The sequence below is a fragment of the Anthonomus grandis genome, chromosome 2 (genome assembly GCF_022605725.1).
Source record: "Anthonomus grandis grandis chromosome 2, icAntGran1.3, whole genome shotgun sequence".
Taxonomy (NCBI): domain Eukaryota; kingdom Metazoa; phylum Arthropoda; class Insecta; order Coleoptera; family Curculionidae; genus Anthonomus; species Anthonomus grandis.
Genome location: NC_065547.1, coordinates 46,006,064 through 46,024,306, shown reverse-complemented (window position 1 = coordinate 46,024,306; position 18,243 = coordinate 46,006,064). Strand labels below are relative to the sequence as shown.

Sequence of the window (18,243 nt, the reverse complement as noted above, 5' to 3'; positions counted from 1 at the left end):
GACCTTCGTTTACCAGGCGTGTATATGGGCATGCGTATGACTATAGAAGAAATAGATAGAGTAATTTTTGATCACATTTAAGGATGAATAAGTAGAGGAATCGAATCATCGAGGAAAAGAAATATCGAATCCAGATCTACTCTATACTTTCTTCCTACTCCACTACTATATTTAATTTATATTAGCGGATAAATTCAAATACCACTCCGGTGTTGCTACAATATTTTTAGGTTAGGTATACGTGAAGCTTTTGTATCTAAAGTGGGTTGAGAATGAGTCCTCAAGATAAAGATTTGTTGTTATTGTTGAAATTCGATTTGTTCTTTAAAATTGGCAACGTCGGAATTGTTATGTCAGTTTATCCGTTAATTAACTATTAAGTGTAAAAATAGTGTTCGTTGTTTTTAGAAGCAAATATTACCATGAACTTTAAAACATTGATTCGATTTCGATTCATCAATGGATGATTCATCTCTCATTTAACATGTTTACACGAAACCGTTAATGCGACGTAATTAGTGAAATGTGAATTAAGATAAAACGCATCTGTAAACACCCGTAAACCGTTTTAGCATTCCGAATTCACATTACTTGAAAACGTTTTAAATATCTGGATGATCTCCATATAATGCGCGTTAAGGTTCCGTCTATACGGGACAAGATCCAAATTCGCATTAATTTTCAGTGCTACCAACTAACAAAAATTTGAAAACCGAAAGAGTGATAAAAAATTTGCACTCTGATTTTGTTGTGGTGTGCTTTATAGTGTCTTTTATTATAAATATCCTTAATCACTCTTTCATCTTAAGTAATTTCTCAATAAATTATTTAGGTTGGCAATAAAAGCCAGCTGATTAACGTGAACGTTAAAACCTCTTCTTAAAATTCTTGTGTAAACATATGCAAAAGCGTTTTTGCTCTAATTCGCATACGTGTAAAAATAGTAATTGATAATTATGTGCGCCCCTTAACTCCGCTCACTATGAAGCCAAATACGCATGCGTAATTAATAATGATGCGTAATACTTCGCCCAATATGGAGATTGCGTGCAGCAATAAAGTCCTCAAGCCGATCAAGATACATATAAGCAGTGTTGTCAGATTAGTTGGCGCTTCTCTAAAATTCCTTAGAGGGTCAAAATCTAAATAAATAAAAGCAATAAAATAGTAACTTCTTTTATATACCCGTTGATCTAAGAAAACTTTCCTAGATCTGACGTCACTGTTCTCGGTTTAAGTAGCAACCATTTACTTAATTGAATTAGGCCTCCTTTGCGCGTGACTGTGATATTTCTTAGGCCGATTCCCGATGACCGAGCTTCTTGCGAAGACATTGTCGCCGGAAGGACCAGGCAGCAAAGTAAAGATACCAATTCTTGTCGTTTTCAGTTTTGCTATCCTGCACATCCAAGTTTTATCTAATAAATTATCTAATAAATCACTCCAATCGACACAAAAAGAGTATATTTAAGCAAGAGTATATTCCTTGCAAGTCAGAGCGTGGCATTGATGGCATTTATGGTATGTAAATCTGATTTTACCCTTTGGACAAAAGCTACAACTTGTCTTTTTCTGTGATTCCTTTGGTTCTTCTGCAAAAGTCATCTTCTAAAAGATCTATATTTGCTACGCAATACATTTTTTATCTAAAAATAGTCATCGATGTTCGACGAAAAATTTGTGGATTTGTGAGTTGCCAATGTCGTTCTTATAAATTATCTTTCAGCTTATAGATGCTATATTTGTCATAGAATAAAATGAAATAGACGGTCAACGATCACTAACTCGGTGTGATTATTCAAAATATTCCAATTTCATTCGATCCGCGACATCTACACCTCATTTTGTTAAATTGTAGGACCTTCGATTTCATTTGTAGGGATACTGTCATCACCGTGGAAAATTGGAAGCATTACGTTTTTATCTTTGTTGGGTATGTATGATGCAACAGTACAATTATAATGCCCACTTCATATTGGTTCACACCACACTGTTTTCGATCTAGAATTTCACTTTTATTTTTGCGTAAAGTACCAAGCAATGTCAGTCGAAGGTTAATAAATAAATCGTTATCAGTAGTGATATTTCGTCCGGAATTGTCAATCGACTTTATCAAATGGTTGGCAATACTTGCAGCATTATTAGGTTGAAAAGGTCCAGAGTAAAAGCTTGGGAATCAACCATTTACCACGAAAAATATCCAACATTTTGCCAATGGTTACATTGGACTGACTTGGTGTATATTGGTTACAACAGTTTTCTATAAAAGCTTGGAAAAGGAATAAAGTCAAGTTGTCTAATTTTGCTCGATCTTTGAGGCCACTAAGGTCAATCGAATGACTCGTATAGTCTGATGATGAAAGAAATTATTGGTATATTTTTGAAAATCCCCACAAACATCTAGAGGAAAAAATAGTTCCCTTTAGGCCTGGAAGCTTCGTAATAATATTCTGAGCTTCGACGAATCGATTTATGTGGTAGTCAAACAATTTAATTTTTACCAATAAACTGTGATTAACGTGAAGCAACTGAAGTAGGACGTACTATTATTGGTTGGCGCTCTGGTACCTCTTCATCAAAAGATCGTTCAGTGTCAGGAAGTAACAGAAACTTCATTCGACTGAACTTAAATATCGGACGATACTTCTTCGAACTACATATTTCAAAATACAACTCTTCTCTTTTTTTTATCCATTATAGCTGCAAATAAACACTGCATAAAGATCTAAAGCTATAATTTTAAAATCGACTTTTAATGTTATTATTTTGTCTTTATTACCAATACTAACAATCACATACTAGATATAATAATATGTGCTACATATGCAGAGGGATCCCTGGTTAAGGAGACTTTGATAGGTTCTACAAAAACGTTTAAAGACTATTAGGATTGCTTCACAAGACATGCGAATACAACTGCGAAAAGTTGCATAGTAAAAATCCAAATATTTGGTTTCCTTACGCATTTATTAATATACTGCTAAACATATATGCTCGAGAAATAAAATTTATAAAACACGTAATATAAGATATTAATTAATATATAAATAACTCTAAAAGAACCGTGATGGTATGAAATCTATACCGGGCGGACAACATGGGGTCACTCGGAATAGCTTTGTAAATAATGTAAGTAACTTTCCTTTGCATTTTATAATAAATTTATTTCGGCATTTTTTTGAAAGACCATCTGTAGGTCTTTCGCTAGATACATCCAGACCAAAGACCAAAGAGATCCATTTAAACCTATAGGCAGCAAGAAGGCGTATAAGCGTGATAAGCCACCGAAGTATTTGTGTGTAAATTTCATACGGAGGTGCCATATCATAGAATAGCTTAGAATAAAGTTAGTTATGTTCGTCGATCACCTACAGAAACTCAGAAATATCTGATTTTGGTTGACTAAGGTGATACATATATATATAAATAAATAAATATAGCCTTTAGTTGAGGATGCATCTTTTATTTGAAAGAATAAGAAGGTTGCATCCAGAATCTAATATAAAATAATAATTGTAATTTAATGTATAAAATATGTACATATATAAAATCTTTAAGTTCAAATTTAAATTTACTTTTATCATTATCATTGTGTCTTGCACTGTGCCAAATTAGTCTTAAATTCTAGCTAGTAAGGTACCCCTAGGAGACATTTAGTTAGGTAAATACTTCTCAAAGCGCTATTTTTTTGCAATATGTTTAGCATGTCACCGAAACTCTTATGCTTAATTTCCAGGAAGTATGTTTACTATAAGCTGGACAAGGAGCACACGTCCAGTCGCCCAAGCAATATTCAAGACAAATTGCAGATGTGTATAGCTAAAGTGCTAAAGTGATATATTTGGAACGTTAATTTTCTTTCAATGGCTTGTATGTCATTCCATACTTATCATTCAGCCAATCGTAAGGTGGTTCAGTTATATGCAATAAGAAAAACATTGACACTAAGATTTACTATCTGAACTAAAGGACAATGATTATAAGTTTACAGATCAACACTATACAATTGGAATTTTCTTGGATTGAGTTCTTTGCCATATATTCTTAATTATTTTGTTGTTCCAAGCAATGGATGATCTATTCCACACTATAAACTAAATAGAATACTCCAGGCAGCTACTCCATAAATTCATACTTATTTTATTATTCCGGACAGCTGATCTACGGATGTTTTCCTTTAATTCCAGAAAGTTAATTTTTTCTTTAAAATATATAAAGACTTGACTAAAATAAGAACCTTGGCATGTACAGAATGACGACCCTATGCACACAGTACAAATTACAATTTGTTGAAGCATCTATGTTGCTCTCCGATTTAAAGCTTATACTCTGGAGACACAAGGTGGTTAAGATGGAATGCACAAACTATAGCGCATAAGCTGGTGCGGTGCCTTTAATCTTAACGATTAACTCACTTGAAGAAAGGCCATGCGTTTTGGTCTACACTCTATAATCGATAATTAATCCTGGTCATACACTACTTAAGTAAAACCGTATGTTTCAATTCTCCTTTATCTTTGATGATGTTACTGATTTGCTCGCCTATGCTCGCCACTCTATTACTCAATCGATAAGATGCATTGAACGGGATCGCATGGCATTAAAGGCCTTTTTGCTTAAAACAATCCCTGGTAAACATTTCAACGAATTTTTTATTATAAAAATGAAACAATGGAATATTTGTATTTAATTTTTTTTTAAAAACTAAGGAAAATGATACATTAGCGCATGAATTGGGGCGGCGCCTTTGATCTGACTGATTATACACTGCTCACATAAAACATTTTAATTTCTTACAAAGTTGACCCGAGGTCATATTTGCTTTTAATAAAAGAACTCAGAGAGGGACTTTAACAAAAGTTATCAACATTTCTAGGAGCTATAGGTACAGGATGTCCATATTTCACTAAATTATTTTATACCAGCAGTCGTTTTAGTGATACACTTTTTATCATAATTTGGAAACAATTAAATTGGCAAAAATAACTTAATTTATTGAAAATATGGACTCCTATCAAACGGATTATACACTGCTCGCCAAAAAACTGGTAATTATGTATTTCATCGGTTCTTTATCATCATTGGCTAGGCATATTCAGGTGTACCTAGTTTACGAAATATGTGTGTAGATCATAGGCACGTTATCATTTAAATAAAACAAAAATTAGTTTAAAAAATGTGTCACAATGTCGTAATTTTTTGAAGGTAACGTAAAACTGATTTTAAGATGGATACAGGGTGTCTCAGTTCTATTTTTACAAAATTTTAATTTGAAAGTGTTATTTAAGACGATTTTTCAAGTAAAGAAGTGGCTACTAGAGTTACGTTCATAACATTAATTTGTAATTTTAGATTTAACTATGACAGGTGCACCAACTTTGATTAATAACGTCAGGTATATTAAAAAGACAAAATATTTTGTAACTTGCACCTATTATAAAAGTGTTTAATGTTCTTAATAAATGTTTAGGCACAACAAGGTTGTTTATTATTTACCAAGAGACTTCTTTTTTAAGCTGTGAGACTAAAAGAAAAGGACTAAGTTAAAAAGACAAAAAGAAACTCAGCCGAATGGGGGTTGGAGTGATTTGGAGAGTAGCTGCGAACACTGAGGCACGAGTTGCATGTTCTGAGTGAGATGTGTATGGAGATTGAATGCCAACTTCTGCAGGCGGAAAGAAACGCTCTTAGGACTAAATATAGGAATGAAATGAACAGGGCAAAAAGAGCAGCCAATTTCAAATTTACACACAATTCAGACCACTTAGCCAAAGCATCTTGGAGATTCATAAAAAAACACTACATAATTCGCAATTCGAACCCAATTGTCAATCTAGATCCAAAATATGTAATGTAATGCATACTTTTAATATAGCAGAGAACCTGGTAAAATTTGACTTTAGCAAATTACTCAGTTACCTTTTATTTACAACATAGCAATCTCCAAAAACCTAACCTTAGACCATTAAAAGGCTTTCAATGTTCTAAGCACCTAAAATAAAATTTATTTTCCATGAGCTAATACAACAAACGTTCATAGAGCATGAAACAACCTAAAAAAACGCACAGTAAATATTGCTATGACTTGAATGTTGTGCTCGTAGTTTGGCTTAGTGGTCTCCACTTTCAACAGTCCTCAATAAATGTATACAGGAAGGCGTCTATCCTAAATATTTTAAAATCAGCAAGGCAGAACATATTTAGAAGAGAATGATCTACTAATAAAGGAGCAATTTGGTTTTAGAAAGGACAAATCCACCATTGGAACAATAGTTAGCCTTAGTGGCTTCATAGTTGAGGGCTTCGAAGAGCGACATATTGTGGCCTTAACTTTCAGTGACCTCGCCAAGGCATTCGACTGCCTATCGCACAATATCCTTTACTAAAAATTTAGATACTATGGATCGGATGACCTTAGCTTAGGGTTCTTGTGTAAGTACCATTTGGATCGCAGACAGATCATAGAAATAAATAGTGAACGGTCTGAGGAAAGGGTTATATGGCACGGTGTCGTCCAGAGATCAATATTGCAATTTGTTTGTCGTTTGTGACGATAACACTTTTCTATAAAATCTAAATCTATAAAAAAAGCAAGAATTGAAATGGCCCGGTATACTAAGAGTGCTACTGATTGGTTTCTTTCAAACCTTTTAAATGTAACAACCCAGAAAACGCCGAAAAAATCAAGTTCTTGGGAGTAACTCTGGATGCGAAAATTGATTTTTGAAAGCCACGTTGACATCATATCAAAAAAACTATGCTCAGCAACATACATTCTTTGTATTATTTCAAAAATCGTTGACATGGAAACATTAAAAATTGCATATTACGGACTTGCCTGGGGACATTTGGGGCATGCCTCGCTTGAATTAAATACCTCGATGCCATTCTTTATAAGTCTAAAAATCTTGAAACTTCCATCACAATACATCCTTGATGTACCGCTGTATCTTCGAAAGAACCTCTCTGGCTATACCTTAGTTGAAGAGACTCAGAATCATAATACTCGTCAATGCTTTAATATGCAGGTCGATTTTTTGCGCCTAAAAACCTCCTGCATTAGGCTCCTACATGTTTGATCATTGGGTTCTTGAAATGAAAGCTAATTTGGTCGCTGTAACTCGTTTTTACTTTTTAAATTATACCATTTATCGAAGAGCGAAATCAAGGTCTGTTGACACACCGTGTTGGTTCTGTCACTGCCCGTCATTTACAGCCGATCCAACGTTGCTACGTCTAATAACTAAATCTAATACTAACTAAGCATATGAATAAAACCAAATTCCAACTAGATAATAAAAGTATTAAATTAACTAACAGAATACTAAATTTTTGAACTTGTTTTTAAAGTTGCTGTTTAATATTAGAAATATTTCTCTATATTCTTTTAAGCATAAAATAAATGAATTTCTTGTAGATAAATGCTTTAATTTAATTGAGCAAATCAAAAGCTGTCAGTTCGCAGATCTGAATTTTTAACGTGTGTTTTTTTTGTATTTATGTATAAGCAAACTATTTTAATATTATGCTCTGTAAGCTTGTTTCTTTGTACGTGTGATATTAACCTATTGACAATGTTATAACCATTGTAAGTTTATACGCAAATATATGAATTATGCACTATATATTATACATACATATATACATACATGTATATTACAACAGATATGCTCTGCTTCTCATAACGTCCGAATAAAATTAATTAATGTGACGAAAATTCAGCTAATGATTAACCTTCTACTCGCTAAAGGAGTATATATGTTACGTCATGCGACCATCAGCGAAGCCGGATCACAGTTCTCGTTATCTCGCGCTCTTAAAATTGTTATATGCAGCAGTTTTGGTATATTTGTAAATTAAGCTTAATATAGTTTTTAGAATTGATTGTACCGCCGCAGAGTTAAGTCATTTGCTTTGTTTTTCAACTTTGATTTTTTTTAATAAAATTATATTTTTGTACGGAAAACATCATTTCCATTTTTTGTTACATCAAAACTGGCGCAGTCGGTAGGATTATTCCGGGGAGAACATAAGGCTGTTCCCTTTTGAATTTATTCGATTAACTGGAATCCGAAGAGTTTACGTGAACGGAAAGATCGACTCTAGCTCTGCATTCGTGCTGAAGATACTTTACGTCTTCAACACGCACCCATAGCCTTGAGGAATTTGGCGTGCATTGAAGCTGACGTTAAGCTACGAACTACCCTTAGTCTGTGGATCACTTGAATTTGGGACACTACAAGAAGCCCTAGCCTAATAGGCATTTGCAGCGTTCTTGAAGACAACACCCTTAGCTTGTGTACCATAGAAATCTGGAAGAAGTATCAGCACCCCGAAGGTGTACGGCCACCCTCAGGAAAACGACGTGCGAGGCGGCAATTATTCTCAAAGGACACCAGAGCTGAATTGCAGGGTGAGTTTGATTGTATGATTTTAATTTTCCTTTAATTCTGTTGTTTCATTTTTATCTAATTTTTTCTCATTATTTTTTTTTAATTGCAAATTTATTTGTTATTTCTTTTTAATATGACCGAGACATCAACCTCAAACTCTCAAACTGCTTTTACCTTAAATTCAGATAAAGCAATTCGCTTAATTAATAGTTTTGACGGCAATCGTTCCAAATTGTATAATTTCATTGACTCAGTTGATTTTGTTTTGTCAAAATTTGATCAAAATGAAATTGATATTTTTCCTTTTCTTGTAAAAAGCCGTTTGGAAGGTCCAGCTTTAGAATTTATTGGGTCAAGGGAATTTAACTCTTGGATTAGTATTAAAATTGCACTCCTGGAGCAGTACGGTGAAATTTTGGATATCATTGCTTGAATTTTGAATTATGCCATTTTAAGCAAAATGTTAATGAGCAACCAATAAATTTCGTAGAACGAGTCGAAAATCAATTAATCAGAATTCATAAGGTTATAAAATATGACATAAGGCTTAATGATGTTAAAAAGAAATGCTTAACCAACTTTCATAATAAATCAGGACTATTAACAATCATTACCGGTCTAAAAGATCCATTGTCACAAACCTTAAGATCTTTAAAACCGAATTCAATAGTAGAAGTCAAGCAATTAATAATCGATTATCAAAACCAACAATTTTTCAAGCAAACAAATGCGCAGTTCTCTAAATTAACTATTAGTAACCAAAATGATGCAACTTTTAAAGCAACAAGGCCTCATACTGAATCTCAAGCGGGTCAAAGAACGCCTCTAAAATTAACAATTCCTAAATGTAGAGTTTGTAATAAATTTGGGCATAAGGCTGAAACGTGCTTTAACAATTTAAAACCTCAAATCTCTGTTAACTCAACTTTAAACACTGAACACAACGACGAAATCGATCAGGATTTTTTATCCGAAAATTATGTGATGAACAAAGATCCCCCTATAACAAAACTCGAATTTCCCAATTAAATAATGAATCACTACTTTATATTCATGTAAAACCCTTAAATATAAAGTTACTTGTTGACTCTGGCGCAGCAATTTTAATTTTAAAACCACTTGATTTTCTTAAAATTTATAAGCTTCTTCCCACTACAATTTCTCATAGCATACATTTTTCTATGTTTTCAAAACTTCAAAAATTCTACATATGTGACATAAATTCTCCTTTTGATGGTATTTTAGGATTAGATTTTCTTAGTGTTAATAAATGTAATTTAGATTTCGAATCTCCTCATTTAATTGTGAATGGTGAAAAATATCCATTATTCTCAATCCAAAATATTAAGCAACCCGCAGAAATTCATCATGTCTCACAAGTTAGATTTCAAAGTTGCCAAAACCTTTTAGTAAATCATTTAAACTCTAATTTACAGAATAAAATTAAAGAGTTGTGTCTAAAATATTCCGATGTTTTTCTGGATAAAGATAAATCATTAACCTTTAGTAATAAAATTAAGCGAATATAATTTCGAAATAAAGTATATTCCTGGTAAGGCTAATAAAGTTGCCGACGCTTTATCAAGAATACAAATAAACCACATAGCGAAAAAGGATTACGTAGCCTATCTTAAAACCCATAAAAATATTGAACTAACTAATTTCTAATACTCAAACGAGCACGTGTTAGATCTCCACAACAAGAACATTCTTTATATTTATAATGACTCGGATAGAAACGAAAACCACTTTAAAATAATACAGGATACATTTCCTACGATAAAAGACTCCGATTTCGACTCGACTCTTCAACCAAAGTTTACTGAATAAAATAAGGTGAACTTTGTTTAACTTCAATACAGGTAAATTCTTAAGATTAAAGCTTAGTATATTTATGTATTATTAGTAATGTATGAGCTTATTGCTTATAGTATAGATCGTTCAAAGAAGTATATCATCAAAATTTGACCAGTGCTTATGGAAGCACATATGGATGGATGACTTGAATGCTTTACTTTTGTGGAAACATAGTATTATGAAAATGTAAATACGTTAATTATTCTGCTAGTTTTTGTACAATTTTATTAGTATTGTGTAGTTAAAGTTGATTCGTAGGGTTTCTTTAGGGTTCTACTTACGTTTGGTTTATTATTTTCATCTATAGTGTTTAGTTTTTAGGTAGTTCATCTTGTTTGAGAGCCCCATTTTGGCCCCAATTTAGGTTATTTAGGTTATATTATTGTAAATCCCTGTAGTTCTAATTTTCTAGAATTTGTATACTTGCTTGCTTTGACTGTCAGTATTCTCCTAAAATTATTGGTCTCTTTGGGCAAAAACAATGAAGATAATTCTAAATATTTCGAAACTGTTCCATCGGGTTTTAAAAAGGACGCGCTTCGTGACAAATCATTCAGTTTTAATTGTTTAGTCAGTTTTTACCTTGGAAACAATTAAACGACAGTCAAAGCGAGTTAGGTTAGTGTTTTTGACGTTGACAATAAAAGTGTGTTCCCGAATTTCGTTACAATTGGTGTCAGAAGTAAAGGATATTTGGAAGCTCATTTTAGTGGATGCCTTTAACAAGAAGTCAGGCCAATATGGAGACCGAGAAATTGATGGAGCTGCTATTAAGGAAGTTTGACGAGCAAAAAGTAGAACAAGAAGAACGAGACCGTAAACAGAAGGAAGAACAAGAAGAACGAGACCGCAAACAAGAAGAGCGAGACAAGAAACAGGAAGATTTACTAAAGACAATTAAATCTGACCTGAAGAAGGAAAATGAAGATCTGATAAGGACCATGAAAGATGACCTAAAGAAAGAAAATGAAGACCTGATTCGAACCATGAAAGATGACTTACTTAATTTAAAAAATAATCTTAAAAAGGAGCAGGAGGAACGAGACAGAAAACAAGAGGAACGAGTTTTACAACTTAAAGAAGATCTGGAGAAGAATCAGAAACAATTAATGACTAACTTTGAAGCAACAGTAGAAGAAGAATTGGGGCAAGTACAAAAAAAGATCCAAGAACTAGAGATGAAAGTAAAACGGACTCCTCTTCATCCCGATCCTGTAATGCAAACAATGATGAAAGTAAAGCCACCAAAATTCGACGGCAAAGAAGCTTGGAGTACCTATTTGAATCAATTTGAGGCCGCTGCTAGGGGAAATCGCTGGGATAACGAAGAAAAGGCAATCAATCTTAAGCTAAGCCTTAGAGGAGAAGCTACAGAAATATTAAGAATGGTGCCATCTGAGGATCAGCTCAATTTCGACGTACTGGTGCGTACCTTAGAGATGAGATACGGTGAAGCCCATCTACAACAAGTGTACCAGGCTCAATTGAAATCTAGAAGACAACAACCCGAGGAAGGACTCCAACAGTTTGAGGCCGATGTTGCTCGATTAGTAAATCTGGCTTACCCTTCAGCCCCAACAGAGTTCCGAGAACAAATTTCCATAAATTGTTTTATTGACGGAGTTCGAGATCCAGATACTAACCACGCTCTAAGGATGGCTCATCATAAAAGTATATCAGAAGCTTTGGCCCATGGACTAGAGTATGAGGCAGCTTTTCAAGCAACTAGAAGGCAGACACGAATAAGACAAATCAGAACTTCGGAAAGTGATCTCGAAGACCGCCTAAAGAAGTTTGAATCATTATTAGCGAGGAAACCTAAAAGACCATTGCAATGCTGGAATTGCAATGAGGAGGGGCACCTTAAACGTCAATGCCCCAAGCCTTTAAGAGATCCAAGGAACCAGGAAAACTTCAACTTCAAGCTGGCTGGGTGCTACCAAGCCCCACGTATAAAACTAAACCGGCTGCCACATCCTGGAGAGAGCTTGGTAGTACCGGGAAAAATATGCGGCCGTGAATGTGAGATGGTAGTGGATACAGGATCAAGTCATACTATCGTGAAGCCGAACATCGTAGCACACTGTAGGCTCTCAGCACCACCCAATTTAATTCTGGAGTCTGCAAATGGAAAAAGGATCCCGATTCTTGGATTGCACGAAGCTACAGTCACCATTGGCTTAACAACATTCCAACAGCCAGTACTAGTGGCAGAAATCATGGATGATGTCATATTAGGATTAGATGTTATGAATGCTCAGCAGTTTAAAATGGATGTATATAACCGGATATTGACGACGAGAAATGAAGAGATTTTTATGCACCACCTATATGAAGATAAAGTAAATACCAGAGTCGTTAAGTTATTCAAGGATGTTACTATACCAGGAAATTCAGAGGTGGTGGTTTATGCTACAACTGGAGGAAAAGAGGGAGAAACTGTTTTGATTGAGCCCATGGAAAAATGCAAACTATATGGTCAAGGAATTTTTCCAGCCAAGACGTTAACTACGCAGAAGAAATCTACTATTTTGGTTCGAATGGTAAATTTAAAAGGATATGATCAACACCTGAAACAAGGAGAGAACATTGGCGTATGCTCTGAAGTAGTGGCAGTCATGAAAAATGCTGATAGAAGTCGTTATTTAAACAGACCTTTTCCTGTATGTTTACAAAACCTATTTGAAGAATCTTCTGCCAATTTAACCATGGACCAGTGTAGTAAATTGCGACGTCTTCTTGAAGAAAATCAAGATGTGTTTTCCTTGCACGATAAAGACCTGGGAAGAACTGATTTGGTGCAGCATCGAATTAACACTGGAGACAATACTCCGATTAAACAAGCACCTCGAAGAATTCCGATAGCTAAACAAGGAGAAGTTTCCTCAATGCTTCAAGAAATGAGGACACAAGGAGTGATAGAGCCTTCTCAGAGTCCTTGGACATCTCCAGTTGTGCTAGTGAAGAAAAAGGATGGATCCACTAGATTTTGTGTAGACTATCGGCGACTGAATGATATTACCAAGAAAGACAGTTATCCCCTACCAAGAATTGACGACACCTTGGACACGCTATCAGGTTCACAATGGTTCTCAACACTCGATCTAAAGAGTGGATACTGGCAGGTAAAGATGCACCCAGAAGATAAGGAAAAGACCGCATTCTCGACTGGAACAGGACTTTGGCAGTTTACAGTAATGCCCTTTGGACTCTGCAATGCTCCAGCTACCTTTGAGAGACTTATGGACACAGTTTTACGTGGAATGACTTGGGAATCATGTTTAGTTTATCTGGATGACGTTATCATACTGGGGAAAACATTTGAAGATCATTTGAAGAATATTCAAAAGGTATTTGTTAAACTGCGAGAGGCCAACCTGAAGCTAAGTCCTAAAAAATGTTGCTTATTTCAAAAAGAAGTTCGATACCTTGGCCATGTAATATCAGAAAAAGGTGTCAAGACTGATCCAGATAAAGTAGAGGCGATCGAAAAATGGCCACGATCCACTGACAAACACCAGTTAAGAAGCTTTCTGGGCCTTTGTACCTATTACAGAAGATTTGTAAGAAATTTCGCTAATCTTGCAAAGCCTCTACATAAGCTCACGGAGGACAAAGTGGTATTTAGTTGGTCAACAGACTGTGAAGAAGCATTTCAACAGTTAAAGAGAGCACTATGCACATCTCCAATTTTAACATATCCGATTCCTGGACAAACTTTTATTTTGGATACCGATGCGAGTAATGTTGGAATTGGGGCCGTTCTATCACAAAAATATGAAGATGGTGAGCAAGTGATAGCTTATTTCAGTAAAACATTATCAAAACCAGAAAGAAACTATTGTGTCACTAGACGAGAGCTATTGTCAGCAGTAAAAGCTATTGAACATTTCCATAAATATTTGTATGGTCAACGATTTATTCTTAGAACCGACCATGCTTCGTTGAAATGGCTGTTTCAGTTTAAAAACCCCGAAGGACAAATAGCAAGGTGGCTTCAACGATTACAAGAGTATGACTTTACAATAGAACATAGGAAAGGCGCATATCACCAAAATGCCGATGCTTTATCTAGAAGACCCTGTGTTGAAACATGTCAACATTGTTTTAAAAAGGAATCAAAACAGCATCCAGAGATATTTACTTGTAATCGTATTGGCCTTCACAGTTCTAAAGAGTGGGATGTAGCTAGTTTAATCCAAGATCAGTGTGATGACCCAGTATTTGGTCTTATTTACGAACTGAAATCTCGAGAAATTTCAAAACCAGAATGGAAAGACATTTCTGACAAATCTCCAGAACTTAAAGCTTATTGGTCTCAATGGAATTCATTGGTTATAAAAGATGGATTATTAAAAAGAGTCTGGGAGAGCGTAGATGGAAAAGAAAAGACATATCTGACAGTCCTTCCTCGAAAACGTATTCCGGAAGTCCTTGAAGCTGTTCATGGCGGTGTCGGCGGGGGACATTTTGGAGTTAGTAAGACCTTGGCAAAAGTGAGAGAACGGTTTTACTGGCTGAACAGTCATCAAGATGTTGAACGCTGGTGCCGACAGTGTGAGCAGTGTTCGTCAAGCAAGGGCCCAAAAACCCGGACAAGAGGAAAGATGATGCAGTATCTTGTTGGTGCACCTTTTGAACGAATTGCCATAGACGTAGCAGGACCCTTTCCTACTAGTAGCTCCGGAAACCGATATGCTCTTGTTGCTATGGATTACTTTAGTAAGTGGCCCGAGGTTTATCCGATTCCAAACCAAGAAGCAACGACAGTAGCTGAAGTGCTGTTCCAGAACTGGATTTGTCGATTTGGTGTACCCAGAGAGATACATTCAGACCAAGGAAGGAACTTTGAGTCACAAATATTCCAACAAGTATGCCAGTTGCTGGGAATCAATAAGACCCGTACAACCCCACTACACCCTCAGTCTGATGGAATGGTTGAAAGATTTAACCGCACATTTGAAACCTATTTAAGGATGGTAGTAAACTCTAAGCAAACCGACTGGGATACCTGTATACAACCATTCCTATTGGCATATCGTTCTTCTATCCACAAGTCAACTGGAAAAAGCCCGGCAAAAGTTGTCTACGGTGATGAACTTCGTTTACCTTTGGACATTATTACTGGAAGACCCCATAAGTCTGAAACCCTGGAGGAGTACGTCGACCATTTACAAGAGCGTTTACAAATTGTTCACGAACAAGCACGGGATAAACTTCATCTAGAAAGTAACAGAATGAAATCACGTTATGACATAAAGGCAAATTCTACCGGTTTTAATCCTGGGGATAAAGTCTGGTTATACAATCCACGGAGGACGAAGGGCAAGTCACCAAAGCTCCAGAAGGATTGGGAAGGTCCATTCAATGTAGTCACCAGAATCAACGACGTGGTGTACCGTATCCAGCGACATCCGACAGCGAAGATGAAAATTGTAAACATCGTCCGGCTAGCGCCCTATCATGACTCAGGTGGTCCCATGTTTGATCGGGACGATCAAACTTGAGAGGGGAGCAGTATTATGAAAATGTAAATACGTTAATTATTCTGCTAGTTTTTGTACAATTTTATTAGTATTGTGTAGTTAAAGTTGATTCGTAGGGTTTCTTTAGGGTTCTACTTACGTTTGGTTTATTATTTTCATCTATAGTGTTTAGTTTTTAGGTAGTTCATCTTGTTTGAGAGCCCCATTTTGGCCCCAATTTAGGTTATTTAGGTTATATTATTGTAAATCCCTGTAGTTCTAATTTTCTAGAATTTGTATACTTGCTTGCTTTGACTGTCAGTATTCTCCTAAAATTATTGGTCTCTTTGGGCAAAAACAATGAAGATAATTCTAAATATTTCGAAACTGTTCCATCGGGTTTTAAAAAGGACGCGCTTCGTGACAAATCATTCAGTTTTAATTGTTTAGTCAGTTTTTACCTTGGAAACAATTAAACGACAGTCAAAGCGAGTTAGGTTAGTGTTTTTGACGTTGACAATAAAAGTGTGTTCCCGAATTTCGTTACAATATTTTATTCACCTTTATAAAACCCGAGCTTACTGGGTTCCTTAAATGACAAAAGGAGACACGTTGGTCTCATGGAGTTCAACACTACTTTGCGATTTTAGTTTTATTGCCAGATCTATATTCCAGATAATATATTCCAGCCATTTGAATATTTCGAGATACGACAAATACGGTATATAGAGATAAGAACTCCGCCATCTTGAAAATAATCTTCAATACATTGAACAAACCCTAATTATGTCCTTACTCTAAGGTTAAACATTCGTAACTTGACAACTGTAAGCAAAATGAGGTTTCTTGTTTTCCTATTTATAATTTTACTAAACTTAATGCTTATTTGTATGGTAATACAAACGATCGGCATGATTTACGGGGCCAGGTATAACATGAAACATAAATGCCGCCTTGCTGAAAATAACACAAGTAAGTCATAAGTATAAAAAAATATTATGGGAGTTAAATTATTTTTTTTTTAATTGAAGCAAATGCTGCTCAAGAATCATCCACATCGTCAACAGATAATAATAAATCTACGACTATAAGTACCACAGTGCAGCAAAAATTAGTATTTAGAAATTTGCTGAAGACAACAGCTGTGCCAAGTAAATAAATTTTATATCCATCTTTCATAAAATTTAACTGAAACTTTTTAGCCTCAAAGTCATCGTTGTCTTCAAAGAGCACTAGTAGACATAATACTACTGCAGTGAATTCTATTATGAGTAATAGTACTACTAATATTACTGCACTAGTTACTAATATGACAACAATATCTTAAAGGACTACTACAACTGTGTCTGCTTCATTGGCTTCAAAAATTGCAATTGCAAATACCAATCTACTACTTTGAATCTGGAAGCAATTTATAATATGACAAGTGTAATTCCAAACATTGAGGTGTCCCCTGATTATCATAAGAGACGAGTGCGAGAAGTATATTATAAATCATGTGTATCTTGTACATGAATGGACATATCAGTATGCTCTTTTTTTTTTTAATGGAAAATGTGATTTAAAATGTAGTTTACTCTTGAGCTTGTTTTGTAATTATTTGCGTATGTTAATGTTATCACCTCTATATTTTAGCGTTTTTAATGTTCCTTTAGTTGTGAATTAAAGCACCTGATGCATAAAAATGGCCAAGGACTTATTACACACGTATACACTAAACACTTAAGAGTAGAGAGAGACTTAAGAGTAGTAGAAATATTTATTTGTTTCGATTGAAAAGTTGGCTCCTTTAGAGCGTTTGTACGCATACCGATAATTATCAGATATCGGAGTCGGACACTCGGACTGGTAAATTCCACTACGATTGCGCTCGATCTCGATGTGCAAATTGTTTACATTCATTTTGGCTTCCAACAGTCTGCAATTTCTAGCGTATTAAGTGGCAAAAATGAGTGCTGGAACATTTAATTTTGATACTCCCACATTGATTGAGCTTGTGGAAGGCAGGAGTTGTTTGTGGGACAAATTTGCTAAAAAGACAAAATTCTTAAAAGAAATGCTTGGAAGGAAGTGTTTGAATTCTTAGAACGAGTAACAAACTTATAATACAAGTAGTCATAAAATGAAAATGGCCCAGTATACAACGTAACACCGATTCACCGATAATTACGGTTCCGATATCCGATATTTATCGGTATATGTACAAACGCTCAAAGTTAGACCATTGTGTCGGAACATTCGCTAAGTTTCTACGTCTGCCGCAAGATGTCACGAGGTCTGCAAGCGCCGATTCCTCTATCCTTGTTGTACCTTGGGGTCTAGGCAGCGGACTAGATGATTCCCGAATGTCAGACAACAGCTGGTATATACGCGGTTATTAGAATATCCGAAGATCCGTTACAATAACCTAAATATGTGATGGGTATGTTATACAATAGAACATTACGCAAGAATATAAAGGTTAGCATTGTCCAGAACTATACTTAAGTATGATTTTACAAGTATTCATAGATTAAATGGGAGTTCCT

At 35.2% G+C, this 18,243-nt stretch overlaps 1 protein-coding gene and 1 long non-coding RNA gene across 2 annotated transcripts; one reads left to right on the top strand and one right to left on the bottom strand.

Moving 5' to 3' along the window:
- Positions 1 to 6,760: 6,760 nt before the first annotated feature.
- LOC126750454 (uncharacterized) lies at positions 6,761 to 7,185 on the bottom strand. Its single transcript, XR_007665731.1, has 2 exons — positions 7,146 to 7,185; positions 6,761 to 7,089 (listed from the first exon to the last, which is right to left on the bottom strand). It is a non-coding gene; the product is annotated as an uncharacterized LOC126750454 (long non-coding RNA).
- A 9,191-nt stretch (positions 7,186 to 16,376) lies between these two features.
- On the top strand, positions 16,377 to 17,402 carry LOC126750450 (uncharacterized). Its single transcript, XM_050460075.1, has 4 exons — positions 16,377 to 16,687; positions 16,747 to 16,866; positions 16,918 to 16,986; positions 17,045 to 17,402. Exons 1-4 carry the CDS (start codon positions 16,552 to 16,554, stop codon positions 17,131 to 17,133), a joined length of 414 nt encoding a protein of 137 aa, XP_050316032.1. The 5' UTR covers positions 16,377 to 16,551; the 3' UTR covers positions 17,134 to 17,402.
- The last annotated feature ends 841 nt before the right edge of the window (positions 17,403 to 18,243 follow it).

Excerpts from the sequence above, each read along its gene's own strand:
- LOC126750450 (XM_050460075.1), top strand. The coding sequence starts at position 16,552 with ATGAGGTTTCTTGTTTTCCTATTTATAATTTTACTAAACTTAATGCTT. Across the intron at positions 16,867-16,917 it reads GAAGACAACAGCTGTGCCAA|CCTCAAAGTCATCGTTGTCT; the intron begins GTAAATAAATTT and ends GAAACTTTTTAG. Across the intron at positions 16,987-17,044 it reads TGCAGTGAATTCTATTATGA|GACTACTACAACTGTGTCTG; the intron begins GTAATAGTACTA and ends AATATCTTAAAG.